The sequence below is a fragment of the Akebia trifoliata genome, chromosome 5 (genome assembly GCF_017979445.1).
Source record: "Akebia trifoliata isolate Shusen 1 chromosome 5, ASM1797944v1, whole genome shotgun sequence".
Taxonomy (NCBI): domain Eukaryota; kingdom Viridiplantae; phylum Streptophyta; class Magnoliopsida; order Ranunculales; family Lardizabalaceae; genus Akebia; species Akebia trifoliata.
In genome coordinates, this window is record NC_141379.1 from 9,630,214 (window position 1) to 9,643,730 (window position 13,517).

At 32.1% G+C, this 13,517-nt stretch overlaps 1 protein-coding gene across 4 annotated transcripts; it reads left to right on the top strand.

The window, feature by feature from the left end:
- The first annotated feature begins 686 nt into the window (after positions 1 to 686).
- LOC147401426 (chaperone protein dnaJ A6, chloroplastic-like) lies at positions 687 to 5,300 on the top strand. 4 transcript variants are annotated; one of them, XM_086442733.1, is made up of 3 exons: positions 687 to 1,124; positions 4,244 to 4,491; positions 4,613 to 5,300. In XM_086442733.1, exons 2-3 carry the CDS (start codon positions 4,402 to 4,404, stop codon positions 4,952 to 4,954), a joined length of 432 nt encoding a protein of 143 aa, XP_086298859.1. In that variant the 5' UTR covers positions 687 to 1,124; positions 4,244 to 4,401; the 3' UTR covers positions 4,955 to 5,300. The 4 variants fall into 4 exon arrangements, with proteins under 4 accessions (XP_086298859.1, XP_086298862.1, XP_086298863.1 ...); XM_086442736.1 differs by lacking the exon at positions 687 to 1,124 and adding an exon at positions 1,425 to 1,600; XM_086442737.1 differs by lacking the exon at positions 687 to 1,124 and adding an exon at positions 1,637 to 2,867.
- The last annotated feature ends 8,217 nt before the right edge of the window (positions 5,301 to 13,517 follow it).

Below are 13,517 nucleotides of genomic sequence, written 5' to 3' on the forward strand. Positions count from 1 at the left end.
TATAACTGATGTTTATAATTTCTTTTTATCTTTTGATCAACTATATTAATTCTTTTATGAGATTGACAATGAACTCAGATGTACAGTGGATTTGCACTTAGTTTGTTTTTTCTTTTATAGTAAGTTTTTTCAGCTTCACATATTGCATTACTTGCATGGTTAATAGTCAACTTTGTTATTATTCTATGTATATATACCTATCTACTAATATGTAAAACCTAAAGCACATTGGACCTTGCATTTGCATAAGGTATTTATTGATTTATGTCTTAAAATGGTTCAACAAGGGTGTAAGAATGGGCCAACCCTTGACAAGATAAGATTTGGGTATGGATCACATTGAATTTGAAAAGAGAGTGGGGATATATTTGAACAAAAATAATTCAAAAACCATTAGGATAAAACTAAGGCAGATTGGACGATGTTGAGAAATATTTTGAGTGTGACTGGTATTAGTTGGAATGGAAATACTATTGTCATGAGCAATGATTGGTCGTATATATATATAAGGGACACTACATCATATTGAGTGGAAAACGACACTGATATAGCGCTAAAAACGACTGCTCAAATCTGTCGTTAAATGCAGCAGATTTTGACAGTCGTTTTTTGTCCCAATTTAGTCTGAGATGTCTATAGTAATCGTTCTCTGTGATAGATCTTAGTCTTCAAAACATTTGTGTGTTTTTATACATATTTTAACCATCAGATTAAATCTCAAACCCACGATATGTTTAACCTTATCTCAACTAAAGCAATTTAATTGTTTTAGGTTTTTTAATAAGTAGAGATCACACGTTTACAACAGAACCCTAGGTCGAGATTTCCTCTCTCTCTCTCTCCCTCTGTGCGTGTCGATCTCCCTCTCTTGATGTCCATCTCTCTCTCATTCTCCGTCTCAATCTCCTTCGATATCTCTCTCATTCTTCGATCTTCATCTTTTGGTCCCTCTCTTTATCTCATTTCCATCACGATCTCTTAGTTTGATCTCCTCTTAGAAACGAAAGGGACAAAGAATGCCTCTATCTCTCTACAAAATTTGTTTTGGATTCTTTGGGATAAACATGTGCTTCTCATTTATCTTCAAGAGGTCCAGATCAGTTGGATGAAATTTACTAACAAAGGTAAATATTTTGAGTTTGGATTCAAAGCTTTTGCTTGATTGTAGACTTATTTCATCTTTTCTTGATGTTTTTGTGAAGTTCGGGTCGATTAGATGAAGTTCTTGTAAGAAAATCAAGAGTTTGAGCTCAAATTCACACTTATCTTTAGTTGTTGATTTAATCTGTTTGTTTTTGTTTTTTATTTATTAAATTTCATATCAAATAGATCCAAGGTTATTTTGCCTAAATTTTGAATATGGAGCTCAAATTTACAGTATTTTTCATAAAGATTCTTAACAAGTTTCTCTTAAAGATATTTGAATTTTGATGCTTTATCTTAATCTTATCTCTTTCGATATGTGATTTCTTTTGTTTCATATCAGATTTGTTGCTTGTGTGATTGAAGTATTAGTTTGAGTATCTAAATGTTATTTTCTTTTTTCTGTAAAATTTGTAAAGAATAGGCTATCTGATGGGGTCTAATTGGTTATGGAGAGGTGAGCCCATTTCTAATATTTTTGTTTTCCCATATAAGCTACATTACTTGGTTTATATTTCACATATTCTTCTTTTATTTTCTCTAATTAAAGATTGAATCTAATCAACTCTTTTGTAGATCTTCTTTGAAAATCTAACTTCCGATCTCATCTACTTTTAAAAAAATTTAGTAGATTTTGTTTACAAACAAGTTCTATTCTTGAAAAAATAAAATAAATTTTGTTGTGGACTATCAGTTTTGTTTCTTGCTATGTTCTCATCTCCAATATACTTGTTACCTTGCCCTACCGGAACAGAACAGAAAAAGCAGTCTTCTTCCTTTACTTTAGACAAAGACTACTACAATCCTTTTTTCTTTTTTTTTTTAACTTATCAAAAAATAAAAAATAAAAAATAAAAACCACTTTGGAAAAGATGCCTTTAATACTTTGCTTCTTGTTTAGGAGATGTTTTTGGGTGTTGAGCTCCCCGATAACTTGATGATTACCCCTAATTTTTGACATTTTCGAGAGTACTATTTACAAACTATAAGATGATTATTGTTTAATCTTATACATTCACAGACCTGTAATGCTGGTATTTGGTCAAGTCCTAAAAATAATAAATCTTAAGGGCTAATTTCAATGGCTACCCCAAATCTCTTATAAATATGAATGTCTCTTGATGTTCTGTTGATTTTTGGAAAAAAAGGATAAGCATCTAAAGGGCTTATCCTGTTTTATGTCATAAACGACTGATCTACCAAGCAATTGTTTGTTTTTTGCTGAATTTTGTTGTGGAAAGACTTTTTATTTTCTGACTCTAAGATTATGATTTTTATAATATATTTTGATGATTTTTTTTTTTTTTTTTGCTTTTCTAATTTTTGATCTATTATTCCTTCTTTTATTTTTCTCAATTTTCCTAATAAATCTCTGGAAGATGAAAGCAATTGTAATCCCTCTGGGAATGTTCTCATGAGTATTCTCGAGGAGATTTGACTATTCTTTTAATACATTTCTTCAATTATTGGCATAGCCTTCCCACATTCTTTTATTGAGTCCATAAGGAATCTCACTTCTAGTTTCTATTTGTTTATCTAGTTTATCAAAGCTATATGAGTGTAAAGTGTTTTTAGCATCTCTTTTATTAAAGTGTTAAGATTACCATCATCTGCTATCAATCTTTGACTAATAAGACCTTACTGGTAATATTACTTCTTTTTTTCCTTCAAAATCTTACAACTTATCGAAAGCTCGCTAGGAGTTATCATCCAGATGTGAACAAGTGAGTTGATGATTAGTTTATAGTTTGCATCGTTTGTGCTCAAGATATTTTGGTTTGCAGTTACTCTGGTTAGCTACATTTTTTTTATCTCTGCTTGACTGCTCATTTTATTAGTTTGTTGTTTATTTCTTCAATATGCTAAGAAGGTGATCACCAGGATGGTTATGGGATGCTACTAGAAAACATATGGGTTTAGTAAATTCAATTTTCATACTTGTTAATGCTGTGTTTATCTTTCTTTATGTGTATTTTTTTTTTTTCAAAAAGATTATTATTATACATTTGGGTTTGCAACAACTGATAGATTTCATGTATCATCATAAAATTATAACCTTTACTTGGTGTCTTTTTATAAGCATTTTGATCTTCTTTACATTACAATCCAATATAGGTTCGTAGTGTAGTCAATTTCGAGCTTGCCTAGTCTGCAAAATACAGAACTGTTGAGACTTGGAAATAGTAAGGACTACTGCTAAATAGGAGAAAAATGTTTGCATATTTCATATTTAAGAGAGAATGTCTTATGGTCTTAATTGCATCCGTTAGTTAAGAAAGTCCCACCTGCACGTGAGGCTTATGTATTGAGGCAGGTGTAAGTTCTTACCTCCAGGCTTAAGCCCCAATTGATTTATAGGAGGCATAAATTTCACAAAAATTTCTACAAAATATTTTCATTTTCAAACTACTCTAAATAAACACTAAAACATAAATTTAATTCCTTGGTTTTAGCCTTAATGTCAATTCGATGACAGCCCCCACATCAAGTCACTATTACGAGTCAACAGTGAATTCTGACACTTGCCAAACAAAACAATACCACGAAAAAAATCTGTAAAATATGCAGAACAGGTAAAAGTTAGAGATGATGAGGACAACATCTGAGTAGGAGAAAAACCTTTGCATATTTATATTTAATATTTAAAAGAGAATACATTATGGTCTTACTTGCCTCCATTATTTTGTTTTTTTCAAAAATAAAAAAAGGTTCTGGTCTCAAGGTTTAAGCCTTAATCTATAGTTGTAACCTTCCATTAGATAGCATGGAACTTCAATCCTACCATAAGCCGTCATTGTCATTTACTAGCTGTGATGAAGGCCACACAAGTGGAATGATACCCCGCCTCGCTCATAGCAAGTTTGGACAGAACATAGGAGACTGGTCCTCAGAGCCTTGTATCAGTTGTATGTGTGCAAACATCATATACAGAGGACTATGTATTCTGTTTTGCTAAAGATTATTCCTTCTAAATTATGGGATAATATACTTCTCTCTATCTCTGCTTCTCTGATTTGTCAATATTTTCTCTCCAGGTATGTTAGTTTTGAGTTGCTTAAATACTTCTATTCATGGGGGCTAATTTTATTCTATGTTGCAGAGAAGCTGGGGTAGAACAAAAATTCAAGGAGATCAGTAATGCCTATGAGATAAATGGTCTAGTTTAAAGATTATTGTTCTTAAGAATTCTTGGTAGAGCCATGTTGGGTCTACAAGACATGGATTGCACGTACTTGGTCTACTTACATGTAACATGTTATGAAGGTCTTGTTGGATGATGAAAAACAACCCTTATATGATAAGTACGGAGAGGCTGGGGTTAAAGGTGCTGGAATGGGAGGCATGGGGGTGAGTTCCTTTTCAGTGAGGAAAATATATCACCACTTTTCAAAGCTCATTGTCTATTCTCTCAGTTTTTAAATACACTCAGCATATACTTAATGATATAAAACATTCTTTCTTATAACAGGATTTCAGCAATCCCTTTGATCTCTTTGAGTCATTATTCGAGGGCATGGGCGGTATGGGCGGCATGGGAATGAACAAAGGGAGAGGTTCCAGAAATAGAGCAATGGATGGTGAGGATGAGATTTATAATCTCGTCTTGAATTTCAAGGAAGTCATTTTTGGGATAGAAAAAGAGATTGAGATATCCCGGCTCGAGAGCTGTAACACCTTCTCAGCTTCAGCAGTAACAACAACAACAACAACAGTCTCTACAATCTCACTCTCAGCCACAACAGGAGCATCGCAACACAAGCGTGTCGACTGGATCTTCATCATCTCAGAAGCATCAGCAGCTACAAAGTGATGGCGGTGATGGTGGTATTGGGAACTCTCATATATTTTATGTTTCAAAGACCAGGCAACAACAACAGCACAACAGCCATCACAAAAGCAGCAGAATCAGTCTATTACAACACTGTCACCTCAAGTTTACTAATTCGGCGCAGATATGTTAGTGGATGACAGCTCGTTAATTAGTGATTGATGGGTTGTTCTGGGATTGGTTTTCTTTTATTATAAATATTTTAGAGAATTTTGAGGATATTTTGTTTAGATGGGACCTTATTTGAAATGGCTAATATGCCTTGTTTTAGTGTTAAATGCATTTTCATCCTCCCATTAATAAAGCTTTTTTACCTATAAAAGAAAAATCTCATTTTTTAAAATTACAAATCTAGATTTTTCTTTATTAAAAATTCAGAAAAAAACGATTGTCTAAGACAGTCGTTTTTCCCGACACCTTTGGACAGTCGCAAATGAAAAATCACTCCTTTTAAAACGACTACTGCTACGACGGATAGAGCAGTCATTTTATTAAAAAAATGACTGTCATGGGCCGTCGTTTTTTGTGCTTTATGACGTAGTGGGAGTGTGTAGTTGACAATTTTAGTATGACAAAATGTTGACAAAATTTTTGTCCTATGTGGCTTAAAAGTTTTGGATTGAGCTAATTTTTTGTGAGGATGATCTCTATGGTACCCTCATCAAAAATCAGCTGAATCTGAAATTTCTAAGTCCATCAAAAGTGGTTTACAAATTTTCAGTAAAAAAACAATGGTTCACAATTCTAAAATAATTTTTGATGGATTTAGAATTGTTAGATTGGGTGATTTTTGGTAAGGATGATCTCCTCACCATAGAGATCATCCTCACAAAAAATCAGCTCAATCCAAAACTTTTAAGTCACATAGGACAAAAATTTTGTCAACATTTTTTCATCTTAAGATTATCAACTAAACAATATATATAAGGTGGCATTCAGCTCACAACAGGCTCACAAAAGTTTTGTCCTATGGCTTAAAAGTTTTGGATTGGATTGATTTTTTTTGTGAGGATGGTCTCTATGGTGAGGAGATCATCCTTGCCAAAAATCAGTCAAATCTAAAACTTTAAGTCCATCAAAAGTGATTTACAAATTTTTGGTAAACAATCAACAATTCAAAATTCTAAAATCACTTTTGATGGACTTAGAAGTTTCAGATTCATCTGATTTTTTGTGAGGATGATCTATTCATAGAGATCATCTTCACAAAAAATCAGCCCAATCCGAAACTTTGAAGCCACATAGGACAAAACTTTTGTGAGCCTTTTGTGAGAATAAGATTGTGAGCCGAACGCCCTCCATATATATATGTGTGTGGTGTGTGTGTATTAATACTCCTATCTCTTTTTCTTATAACAACATCCAAATAATATCAAGTTCCATTACAAGGGTTGGAACACGAATCTGAATTGATTATCGTATTCGATAGAACCATAATCATCAGATCTCGTGCTTAGGTCCATTGCAATGACTATCGAGTGAATTATAGAAAAATGGAAAAAGATACCCTTGAAATCTTCTTCTTCTTCTTCTGATGATGATGATGATGATGGGGTTGTTGGCGAGACACCCAACTCAAAACCTCCACAAAAAAGGTTGTCAATGAGTAAGGACTCCATTTTAAAACCCAAAAAAATAAATAGCGGGATAAGAAAGATTCAACACTGAGTTTGCTCAATTTGTAGATGCCATTAAGACAAGCAATGCATACCTACAGAAAATGCCAACTCCTAGTGAATGCATTGAAGATCAAGTTAGACTATGCTTTGTTAGACATTTAATATTTTATATTTGATTTCATCTTATTAAATATGATCATATAATTTTGAGATTAATATTTGGATTAACAAATTTCATCTTTCAATCCAATGACATTAGCTTTGTTAATTGGATCAAGATAATAAGAAATAAATAATTTGATAAGGTGATTATTTTGGTAGATTTGACTGATCTTATTCTTTACATTGTGAATCACCTTCTTGTTTATTTTAAATTAATTTTATTTTAGTTTTCTTGAATAATTCAAACCTAATTAATTGTTTTAAGTTAAAATAAATTGTTGGATCAACGTTGTCTCTATGGATTGATCATTGCTTGCCAAGATTTATATGTTTTTATTCTATTATTTTTATTGACAATTTACACAATGAATAAATTGGGGGGGCCTAGAAAATTGATTCTAGGGCTTTATTTACTGAGATTTTAAGGTTGAAAAATGCATAAAATCCCCTAAATAGACATAATACGTGATAATTCATAATTATTGTTTTTTTTTAATGAATTGTGAATTTTCGGACTAATTATGATTATTTGCGTGTAATAAGACCGCAAGAGCCAAAAAGATAAACCAGGATGAATGAAGAAGTGCATTGCAATCCAAGACCCAGGACAAAGTTGCTGACCAAGATTCAACTCAACAGGGCCCACAAGCACCGTGGCTCCATGAACCCCTTGGGTGGCATGGTGATGTCGACAAGTTTTCTCTAGATTCGTACATTAGTAAAGTGGTGTGATTCATATTGAAACGAATTACGTTTTTGAATTTTTGTAAAACACGAAAGTAATCTGAATTCAAGATAAACCCTAATCTGACCTCTGTAAATAAGAGGTCGAATAAGAAATCAAAAGGGCAGGAAAAAAATTTAAGGAGAAGAATAATCTTCCAACTCTCTCTTTCTCTCTTTTCTCAGTTTATAGTTTTTAGGTTAGCTTCTATTGAAGCTTTGTAAACAGAAAGATTACTTTGCCAGATTCAAGTCAAGATTAATAAAAATATTTTCTTTCTCTTCCTTGATCTCCTATTCTTTTATTTTTATTTTGTTTTTATTATTCTTGATATGATTTGTGACTAGATTTTCGTTAGAGAAGTCAATAAAGCCTAACCAAGATCATCTTAGATAGTTATTTATTTCAATTGTGTGTGAATGTTTTATTATGATGCTAGTTTCTTAAGTAGTAATCATCGAATAGAATAAATAATCGCATGATTTTGATAGTTTAAACTTAAATAAAATCATGTTAAATTATGCTTGATAAGAGATTAAATATTTTATCTTTGATTTCGTCTTATTAAATATTATCATAGAATTTTGGGATTAATATTTGGATTAACAGATTTCATCTTACAATCCAATAACATTAGCTTTATTAATTGGATCGAGATAATAAGAAATAAATAACTTGATAACGTGAATTGTTTTGGTGGATTTGACTAATCTAGTTTTTACATTGTAAATCACATTCCTGTTTATTTTAGATTTGTTTTAATTTAATTTTTTTGAATACTTTAAACCTAATTAACTATTTTAAGTCAAAATAAATTGTTGGATCAATGTTATCTCTGTGGATCGATCCTTTCTTGCATGTTAGAGAATAAGATGCATGAGATACACTGTATCATTGTTAGTGTATCTCATCACAAATGAAAGGTTGTGATGAAAGATATTCTAGAATATATATATTGATATGTAGAATATATCGATTGGGATATTCTAGAATATTTATATTAGGTAGTTTTCATATATCTTGGTTGATGTGATGTCTATAAATATCCTATTGGGGCTTTTGTAATATTCATCCAAGAAATCTTGATAAAATTCAGAATTTTCTACATGGTATCAGAGCTCAAGCTCCACTGAGCACATTGATCTTGGTACACCGTTCTTCGACGATGGCGTCACCACCATCGCCGAACCTTAATCATTTTGTTTACGTTATTAGTATTTTTTTCAATAAAAATACCATCTTTCTCTATGTTCCGGACCTAGATATTTTTATTTTCTTCTTTGCTATTGTTTTAGGTTTTTTGTTTTTCCAATAAAAATCATAACTCCTTCTATATCTCTACAAATCTCCCAATTTCACACATTCATGTTACACAATTTCATTTTTTTTTCCTATCTAAAATCTCTCCAACAAGAGTTATTTAATTTAAATAGCACAATCCTACTTTTTATGCTTCTAGAAGAGATTATGATAGATCTGGTCTAATAAGCCACCGGCTCTGACAGACTTAAAAAAAGCGGGATGCGACAATAATTGACTTCATAGACAGACGATGACCACCAGCAAGCACGATTGGCACTTCGATGATCAATGAACATATCCATTAATGAGATCAAGCAATTATTAAAAAAAACCAATTGCATATTCCCTTTTCAAAGGACCATGCAATTGCGAGAGGGAGTTAGAGAATAAGATGCACTGTATTAAGATGCATGAGATACACTGTATCATTGTTAGTGTATCTCCTCACAAATGAAAGGTTGTGATGAAGGATATTCTAGAATATTTATATTAGATAGTTTTCATATATCTTGGTTGATGTAATGTCTATAAATATCCTATTGGGGCTTTTGTAATATTCATCCAAGAAATCTCAATAAAATTCAGAATTTTCTACATCAATATATATTTTAGAATATCTTTCATCACAACCTTCCATTTGTGATGAGATACACTAACAATGATACAGTGTATCTCATGTATCTTAATACAGTGCATCTTATTCTCTAACATTGCTAAGGTTTTATATATTTTGTTATGTTATTTTTATTAATAATCTACACAACAAACATACTTCTGGATGAGCTTGTAAAGGAGATCGCCCCCCCCCCCCTCCCAAAAAAAAAAAAAAGAGTGAACTCTATGTTTACTCAATGAATAGGTTCATGGAGAAGGCAGAGTATAGAGACCTTATATGGCTTGCAAACAAATCGGGTGCTTCGCCAACAGTGGTTGGAGATCGACTACAATCGATCCCGTGGTGAACTAAAGGGGTGGATAGGGGGTGGGGGCAATCGAAAATTCTAGTATTTTCTTAAGGTAATTAATTATTAATAACAAAGTAAGATTCACAAAGGTCATCGGTATTTAATCTCATATTTAATTATTATTATTATTATTATTATAATATGAAGGAATGTGCGGAAGCAATTGACGAGACATATATTTTGGGGGCATGAGTTCTTGTAGTAGACCAATTTTGTAAACCGCCCGCCCTCAATTGTTTCGATTTAGGGGCGTTTTTTTTTTTTTTTGTTGAAACTGTTTGCATTGCTTGTTTTTTGCATTAAAATTTTAGAGGGAAATTTTATAACCCATGTCACTCTATCTCGACATAGTTACAATGTGAAAAAAGCCTATATTTGACGGCCTTGGGCCATAGAATTTTATAAATTTTGACGGACCAAGGCATCTAATTTTTCATCGTCAAATTTCTTTTTTCAATAGATCGAAACCGTTGAATTAATGGAGTATGGTAGAAATTTGATGGCTCTAAGCCGTCGAATTGGGGATCATAAAAAATTTCAATGGCTATAGGCCATCAAAATTCACTTTCTGAAATTTGTGAGCTTTGGCCTGTCGAATTTTCTTGTCAAAATTTTCAGTTTTCACATAGTGAGTATCTATCACGCTCTCCCTCTCTTTCCCTCTCTTTTTCTATGGATATGGAGTCGTTGTATATTGTTGAAGCTCCTAATTTTTTTTTCGATTGAAATTTCTTAGAATTTATGGTGAATTGGATTTGTGAGTAGAAGCACTAATCCTCTTCATTATGTTTTATTTTTTCAAGAATGATTTCTATGCTCTAAGAAATCACCTCGTCCCCTTCTATGTTTTTGCTCTCCTCCTAAACATACAAACCTTTGAAACCCTAATTTATTCACTCCTCACACAAAGGTGTTGTTCTCCGAAAAAGGTTCATTGAAACTTAGGATTTTACATACATCAGCTTAGATGGAAATTTCACTTTCTGTTGTTCTTGCAAACAGAATTCTTAAATCATACAAGTATTTGTTGAAGAGGAGATCGAAAGGCCTCATTTTGATATTAATCTTAATGTTGTACTCTCTGGATTCCCAGCCGAAGCGTATTCAAGTCCCCTGTAAGCTTTTATTTAATTACTCTTTTTTTGAAGTATATATATTTGGTGTTGGAATTTAGAGGGTTGAATTGGAAAACCCTTTAATATTCATTTAATTGCAACATATGGTAAATCAATCTATTAACCATAGGGTATTTAAATCCCATGTTTGCTTTATGCTTTATGCTTTTTTACTTTATTGCTTTTAGTTTAGTTGATAGTTTTATTTTTGCCTTGAGTAATTTTAGTCCCACATCGACTAGGAGAAGAATTGATTTGCAATTCTTAAGTAATTGTGCTTCTAATAGCTTTAAAGTGGATAGAAGTAGTGGGCGGGCTCACGCGCGCACACAGGGGTCCAAGAGGAAAACTCATGGTTCTAATTGGAATTTGGATCCACCGGTCCGAAAACCTTAATGCGCGCAGGGGGGGTGCAAATTCTCGAATTTACACCTCACGTGGGTGCGCGCAGAGGCCCGTTTTTGCTTTAATTATCAAGGCCCAAGCCCAATTTTATTTCAAAATTCTGTTTTGAACCAGTGTGTTTGTGACTGTTCTAAACAGTCACTTTCTCTTTTATTTATATCAATTGTTTAGTCGATTTAAACTACTTGATTTTCTCTGTTATTTTATATTTTCGAATTATCAGTAATTTATTATTCGTTGTGAGAGCACACAACATCGTCGAGTTCGAAGTTACGTTCCAATTTAGAGTACCCTTTTGGATACGTGGGTTGTTGAATCCTGCAGAACGAACGCCTACAGACTGTGGTACTGTAGCAGGGGCGAATTTTGTTTTAGGACAGTGCTTTGTGCACGCCTCAACCATTTCTTTTTAGGTAATATTTTTCTTTTACATTCAATTTCGAAATTAAGATTTGTTCTAACTTCTTCTCTCTTTGCCATAAGAAATCAGTATTCAGAAATAACATTTGGATCTCTAAATCAAGTATTTCCTCTTATTATATTTTCCAAAACAATTTAAAATCAATGCAATAGTTCAATACAAAGAAACACTTTTGTTCATACATCCATCAAAGGATCAATTAATGGCCTAATGTTGTGTAGCTTTATCAAGAACATATACTAAAAACAATTCCTAAGATTTTGGCAAGAGTTAATTTACAATGACAATTCTTTTTCTATGCTGAAATTTGAACAATCTTGAAATAATCCTAGCTGAAACCCGAATGTGATTAGTTCTAAAATCATTGCTACATTGGTTGCAACTGAGGTCTTTTAGAAAATTATGTTAAAAGTTATCCTTAAATATATATACTTAGTCTATCCTCATATATGTTTTTGTATCTCTTCAAGCCTATTTGGGTTTCTAATTCAAGTATTTACTCTAATTAAATTGATTGGTATAGAGGTTGCAACAATGTATCATTTCCTAGAAGTTCTTATATTGTAAGAGTTTGTTATGGTCTTCGTAAAAATACCTCTAGGAATACAAGCAATTTATTTGCTCGAGTTCGGTTTATAATTTTAAATTTCATTTCAAGTTGACATTAGTTTGGTATAGCTTTGATTTCAATTTAGTTTTGAATTAGAGTCCTTTAATTCAAGTACCCCATTGCATTTATTTTTTGAAAAATTAGTTTCAAATTGTAGAGATTGAATTTTGGTGGCAATGATTCCATGCTTTTCAAGGTACATTGATTGCATATGGGGGGCTATTTGGACTATTATGGGTTAGTGGGACAATACCTCTTCCCTTTGGATTGATTTTGAATCCTTCTCATGATGGGTTTGTTGGCTTATAGGCTTACCATCAACCTTTCTTTAGACTGAATTTTAAACTCACATATCTTAACTTTGTCATGTTTCTCTTCTTTGCCTTACATTTTGATCAACTAAAATTTTAACTTAAAATCGGTGGTTGTCACCTTGCTCAGCTCCTTATGCAAATAACTTTTCCACTTCAATTGGGCAACCCCCTTATGACAGAGCCAAAACGTGAATCCATAGCAACTAGAATTGTTTAATTAAACATTAGTCTTTTGAAACAGATGGAGGAGGAGACTAAGACCTTTTTTGCTTTCCTTTTGAAACAGGAAGAAAGACTCCTTGAAAGTAAGATTGTTTGGGCTTTATTAATATTGTTAAATAAATTATTTTTGATCTTCTAAGAATAGATTAAGTATTTATTTGCTTTTGTTTCTTGAAAAATTATTTTAGTTCTCGTAATTGATTTCTTTCTAATGGCATATTCTTAAAAAAATGTTTGACTTCAATCATGAGATCAACATGGAAGCTTGGGATGATAGGTGATGTTTTCTTCTCAGATCAATAATTTCTTCTTAATTTAAATATGAATTGAAGTGTCTTTTTTAACTAATTATTCTAGTGACATATAGTCAATATTTATTACTATACACAACAAATTGCATTACACATCTTATTGGCTCAGACCTTTATTTTCAAATCTTTAGTTTGTTGCGTAAAGATGTCTCTAAAAAGAATAAAAATAAATATAAAATTAAAAATATATTTTAAATTGGCAAGTAGGGTTGTTCCACTGAGGATAGAGAAGATTAACATTCCAAATTTAGAAACCAAAGGAAAAATTGTGTGATTTTAGAGAAAAACTATATTTTATCGAAAATAATTAAAATTAAGAAAAACTTGCAATTTAAGATTAACATTCCAAATTTAGAAACCAAAGGAAAAATTGTG